The 6,351-nt window shown below is 40.3% G+C and overlaps 1 protein-coding gene across 1 annotated transcript; it reads right to left on the minus strand.

Annotated features, from left to right (window-relative positions):
* Window positions 1-398: 398 nt before the first annotated feature.
* Window positions 399-6,344, minus strand: LOC103075722 (BTB/POZ domain-containing protein KCTD20-like; the record flags this gene model as incomplete). The annotated part of the gene is made up of 4 exons (XM_007454539.1): window positions 6,211-6,344; window positions 3,372-3,645; window positions 884-986; window positions 399-519 (listed from the first exon to the last, which is right to left on the minus strand). Coding segments are annotated over exons 1-4 (598 nt in total), but the record flags the coding sequence as incomplete, so codon positions are not given.
* Window positions 6,345-6,351: the final 7 nt, after the last annotated feature.

The following is a 6,351-nucleotide window of genomic DNA, read 5'->3' on the forward strand; positions in this document are numbered from 1 at the left end:
GCACTTAAACACTAAGTTAATAATAATGATAAACTGTAAGAAGAACCCAGCCAATTTATGTTGTGTGATTTTATTAGTGAACCTTCCCTCATATCTGAGGATCAGTATCCTTATTTGTTAAAGAGTTGAGACACCAAGGTCCCAAGAGGGGAAGCAATTAGCTTGGTGACTCACGGGGTCAAGCTAGACTTAGAACCCACTACATGTTCTCTTGTTTACTCCACTTCTCACAGAGCTTTGAAACAAGAGAGGGAATGGTTAGTACCACATCTCTGCCTCTACAGATGATTTTCAACCCACACTTGAAAGGCTTTCTGTTTAGTAATAAAAAATGTCAATTCCAAGCACACTCAAAGTTCAGCTGCTCAAACGCAGCTGGCAGCTTCTCCTGCACTTACTCAGATCTTGACATCGGATAGTGTTGAAGTCAAAGTTAATGCAGAGATAATCGCACGTATCTCTAAGGTCTGGGATAGAGATGCCATCAGGACAATTGATGATACCAGTTTTGTAATAATCCTATAAATAAATTAGGAAGAAGAAATGTAGGCAAAGAACAACATGAAAAATTCCCTCTTCAACCCCCTACTCATTCCTGGTTCTATTAAAGTGGTAGGTTACTAGAACTATCACCAAGTTGGTGACTCATTAAATAGCAAAGTGGCTCCTGGCCATCTTGACATGTTTAATCACAACTTGATACCTGACTGAGCTCACATGAGCAAGAATGACTTAAGAATTATAGAAACAGAAAATAAAGTGGGAAAGGCAATAACTAGAAATGAGAAACCCTAAAGTCAGAACACAGTCTGATGGAACTCTCAAGGCTTCTGACCATGCACGCCCCCAGAGAAGATGATGTAACAAGAAGGCCACTACACACCAGCACCGTTCGAAATACAGTTGCACTGATTCCTTCGGCAATCTCATACTCGCCCTTCTCATTGGGCCGTGTGAAGTTGTACTCTCTTCCTGGTCCAAACATCCTGAAAGACACCCAGGCAACAACGTTACCCGCTGCAGCAGGATTCTTCACAGATGAGACTTCTCCCTTCTTCACCTCATTCTGGAAGACTCCGTTCCACTCTTTCAGTGTAAGTTAAAAACACAGCACTAAGACTCAACCCCTATACGACACACTCAAGTCTTAGGAAACTCCCTTCAGATAGGAAAAGAGGGCAGCAATTGCTTTCAGTGTTTGAGTACAAGAGGAACAAAGCAGCAAGCCCTCACAGTCCACCATAGTGAGCTTCTGTGACAGCAAAGAAAGTAGAACAGCACCTGCAGAGGTGGCCCTTGGAAAGTGTCTGGAGGGCGTGACAGTCGCCTCTCACGCCCTCCGCAGCGCCCAGGAACCTGCCCACGCACTGGCAGCTCAGGAAGACAGCGTCTCCTCCTCCTCACCCATCAGCATGTACCTATCCAGCACACCATCCTTGATATTTCTGAGTTTTGCTTTTCAATATCTAATCTGATAGATGAATCTGTATTAGTAGGTGCAGATGTTACTGCTTTCCCTTTCCTGGTAGATTTTAATGGCGTAACTCTGGGGAAAATGCTCTTCGTCAATCCAAGGAGTAACTAATGACAGGAATTTCAGGTCAAGTAGAAAAGGAGGGTAGGTATTAGGATCATCAGCAATTTGACATACTTCAGAGGCAGGCCTGCTCTGGGCATGAATTCAGAGCTCATGAGGGCACAGGGAGGAAGTCTTGCTTTTACATTCATCTTTTCCCATCCTTCCTCTCTCTCTCAGATCCCCTCCAGTAAAACTGGCCCCATGACTTCTACTACTCCTGCTGCACGTCTGTGTAGGAGCTGTGGAAGGAGAAGCCAGGACAGGCAGGTGCTGGTACCTTCAGCTGGCCCACTGGGGACTCACTGCCTTTTCCTTCCTTAACCTGTTGGGAAGCCCTGCTGTCCAACTGTTCAAAACTGTTATCCTCCACCCTGAACTGGCTGTTTTCCAAGATCTGAAAAAGACTCACATGCTTTCCAAATCACTACACCACACATAAGAAATCCATTTAGATAAAAGCAGTCTTCAAAGGATGCTGACATTTTTCTGGAATGTTCCGGTTGAAGTGTAGCCGAGACAGCTATGGATCAAAATAGTGAACATGCCATAAATATAATCCCCCCTCAGAGTCATTCATCCAGTAGTGGCACGGATCTGCATTAATCCATTCTCAGCTTCTTACTTTGTCCCCCTTGTGACCAGTGGCCCACATTTGTAAGCTCACTGGCTAGGCTTATGAATACTTTACGTAGCCACAGGACAGAACAAACCTAAGAAACTCAGAATTCATGACCTCGGCTGACTCAGCTGATGAACCATGTAGATAAAGGGGTCTATTACCCAGAAAATGCTTGCTTTTCTTTTCTTGAGCGCTACTTTTGGAGGCAACCTACTTCAGACAGACAGCCTACCCTGAGGAATGCCTTTCTGGAAGGGCCTGGGGGGAAATGGTGGCGATACCAAGACTGAGGACATGAAGTCAAGTCTGATATAGGGCCAATTTAGAAAATGTTTTAATGTTCTATCTTAATTCAGATGTTTAAGAAATATATAGGTTTGGCTCTGGTTAAAAATGGTTCATCATGCATTTGTATGTATATGTTTAAGTACACACATATTTGAACAGCTAGATTCCACTTAGCCTAAAATTCAGCAAGTTAGTATGGTCCATTCTGATTTCTAATTCAGTTCAAATTAGCTCAAAGTCGGAGTGAGGTTAGATCCACTTTCAAGTACTAGATGAAATCCTCAAAAGCCAAATGTTTGTGTGTGTATCACTCAAATGATTTCACTCTTATCCCAATCTGCTCTTCATGTCAAGGTCTACAGTTGGCCAGAAAGAGATCTCCTAACTCCCAGCCCAGGCTCTAAAAGTACTTCCTGGACAGTGCTCCTCCTCAGTAGACTCCTTCCATTCCTGAACTCTAACCCTAAAAAGCTGGAGGCAGGAGATGGTGAGGGGAGGGTAAGACTATAGTCTGAACGAAGAACACAGATGAAGGAACACGAAGAATAAAGAGAGCAATCATCAAACAAAACAGCCAGATACAAAGATCCAGTTTCAGAAAACTTGAATAGTAGTGGAGCCATTAGAAATTGACACCATTTGGACCTTTTGCACTCCCTTTTGTAGGGGAGCTTATTTCACTATACTGGCTTTGTAAATGAAAGTACCCACCCCCCAAAATCACCAACACATATAAGGTTTTTATGTCCTCTGTCTCGCAAAAGTATGAAGGTAGAAAAATAAGCAATGAAATGTTTTTATGCTCAAATCTAATGCAAAGCAAATAGCAGGTATTTCTATTCACAGAGAACAGAGTGAATTTGGAAGGAAATTATTATCAATTACCTTCCCAACATGGTATCCGGATGAGCAGTGAAAATTTGTGGATTGACAACAAAACGTGTGCCATCTACGAGAAGTGTCACTTTCTCTGGTGCCTGAGAATGAATGTTACTGCCAAAGCCCACAGTGCTGCTTCCAAATCGTTCTGGAGCGATGAAGGGTTCATGGCTCCGTTTATTCCCACTTTGGAAGCAAGAGCCTTTGATGTCTTCAGGAAGTGGCATCATGTGAGGGAACTGAAGATTTGCTGGCTGAGAGGGAGAGTCAAGTGGAAGGTCTAAAAGATCATACAAACAAACCAAAATAACTTGACGCCCTGGGGAAAAATAAACCTTGTCCTCTTTAAAAAAAACAAGAACAAAAACCATTACACAAACAAAAAAACCCAAACTTTAAGTATGCTTACGCAAAAACTCTTGCCTAAAACACGTAAAGAAAAAACACAAACTAGAGACTCATACTGGATCCCCCTGAACTTTTTCGTGTGTGTGTGTGTGTGTGTGTGTGTGTGTGTGTATGTGTGTGTGCTGGGGAGGAGAGAATCAAGGCAGTAATGCCTACACTTTAAAATAGAACAACTGAACAATTTTAAAGTAAACTACACACATGGTTAAAAATAATTAAACACTAGAGAAGCATTTCTGTGGAAAACAAGCAATCCTCTGCCATACTGCTTAACCTTCCCTAGTCTTGTTTCACAGAGGCATCGCTTTTTTATTTCTGTTTTCACTTCTATCTCCAAATAACACTCATATTTCCTGTGTTTTATTTAAGGAACTTGATAACTCTGTTAGCCAAAACTATTTGTTTTCCACATTCTTAAAAAACGTTTCTAAATGTTATTTTCCAGAAAGGATAGTGATAGTCTCTAATTGTCACTTTTCCTAGAAATTCACTGAAAAATGCATTTTCACTACACATAGGAGAATCCTAACATTACCAACACCGTTTTTTGAACAGGCAGGTCTTGCTCTCAAAAGAAAAGTTCCAGTGCAGATGGTCCTGGATTAGAATTCATTCATGGAACCTGAGTTTTTGTCCTAGTATAACCAAAGAGCCATTTTCTTTAAGTAATTTATTTGATTTTTCTAAACCTGATTCATCATCTGTGAAATGAAAATAATGTTCACTCCACCTACCTCACAGGATTGGTTTGACTATCAACTGAAATAAAGTATGTGAGAGCACTTAAAAATGTATTAATACCACATCATGTAAAAAGGCTTAAAACTAAATATATGAAATCTGGATGTATATAGAAGAGAATCAGGGGAAAGTATTTTCAAAAGGATTACCAGAAGATTCTTTTTTTAATTGATGTTTTTATTATATAGCTGTACTTTTTTTTTAGAAGATTCTTTTAAATAGGGAGTTCTCCTGAAATATTAAAATAATGTTTTTTATTTAATGAAAAATTTCAAATATACCAAAGCAGAGTTACTACAATATGTATACATCACCTAGATTTGGCTAGCTAACATTTTCCTACATTGGAAAGAAAATGTTATAGATACAACTTAATGTCTCACTCCCACCCTTCATGTATTTTAAGTTTGTATACAATAATTCATTGGTAGCTTGAGTACACTCAATTTTTTCCCCATTGCTTCTAGAGAAAAGGAAACCAAAATCTAGACCAAAATCCTGTTTAGGGATCATATCCTAGAGCTTCTGATAAATTTTCAACTTACAAAGAGCTACGTTTCCACACAATCCATGGGCAAGCTTGTAGCAAGAAACGCTTTAATCACCAAGACAGGCTTTCAACACTCGAAGTGCTATTCTTAAAAATGAAAGTAGGCACCTAACTTATTCAGTTCTTTAGAGCAGTTGATTTTCCCCCAGCTATGACGCAATTAAATTGGGTTGATTCTTGAAGGATGCCTCAGATTCCACCCTGCTTAAATGGGTGAGTAGGAAAAGAGACTCATTGCATAAATTCTCCGTAATGGGGCACTCTAGGGTGGCAGTCACACTCTGTTTTTTTGTCCGTTGATATATATAAAATAACAGCGAACGCTGGCCGGAAAGGGAGAGGTTTAAATCCCACCCAGTCCCCTACCTCCTGGCAGTGTGAACCTGAGCAAGTTATGCCTAAGCTTTTGAAGCCTCAGTTTCTTCATCTGAAACAGGAGGATTAATCTAAGCAGGGATCAGCAAACTTTCTGTGAAAGGCTAAAAAGTAAATATTTTGAGCTTTGTGGGTCACAGTCTCTGCCACTATAGCAGGAAAGCAGCCATATAGACAGTATGTAAACAAATGGGCATGATGACTGTGTTTCAAAATTTTATTTACAAAAACAGGCAGTGGTTCAGATTTGACCAGTTTGCCACCCTTGATCTAAAAACAGTCAAGTTTCTAGCACAGTGAGTGCTCAATAAATGGTAATTGCTATTATTATTGTTGCTATTGTTTTCATTAAAAGTTAAAAAGAACCTGACAATTTACCAAGAGGCTTCACATCCATTAACTCAACAGTCTTCTAGCCTTGTGAGGTAAGAAGAATTATTAACAACCTTGTTTTCTAGATTAAGAAAGCAGGGCTCAGAAAGATTAAGGATCTCATCCATGGTTATAGCTGATAAGCAGCAGAGCTAGAATGTGAATCTGTCTTCTGGCTCCAAGCCTAAGACTATTTTTCTTATACCATTACCAAGTTAGATGTACTAAACTGATTAAATAAGTGGAGGTTTTTTGTGATAGATTTATATAACTGTGGTATATAAGCGAAGCAAATTAACTGGATATTTTATTTATTAAGAACATTTATGCCTTCTGGGCAGAATAGGTGCTGAGGAGTCAGAAAGCCCTCCACATTAAGTCAAGATCTAATCATCGTACCATCATTCCTGGGACCTAGAGGATAAGTAAGATTTTGAACACCAGAAGAAGCCGGGCTATTTGCTTCTTTTTCTTGGGCTGCAGCTGAGGCTTCATCCATCAGGCAGCTGGCCTCCTGCCACAATAACCTGTCGGTCTCAG

The sequence above is a fragment of the Lipotes vexillifer genome, unplaced genomic scaffold (assembly GCF_000442215.2).
Source record: "Lipotes vexillifer unplaced genomic scaffold, Lipotes_vexillifer_v1.1 C27500852, whole genome shotgun sequence".
In the NCBI taxonomy this organism is placed as follows: Eukaryota; Metazoa; Chordata; class Mammalia; order Artiodactyla; family Lipotidae; genus Lipotes; species Lipotes vexillifer.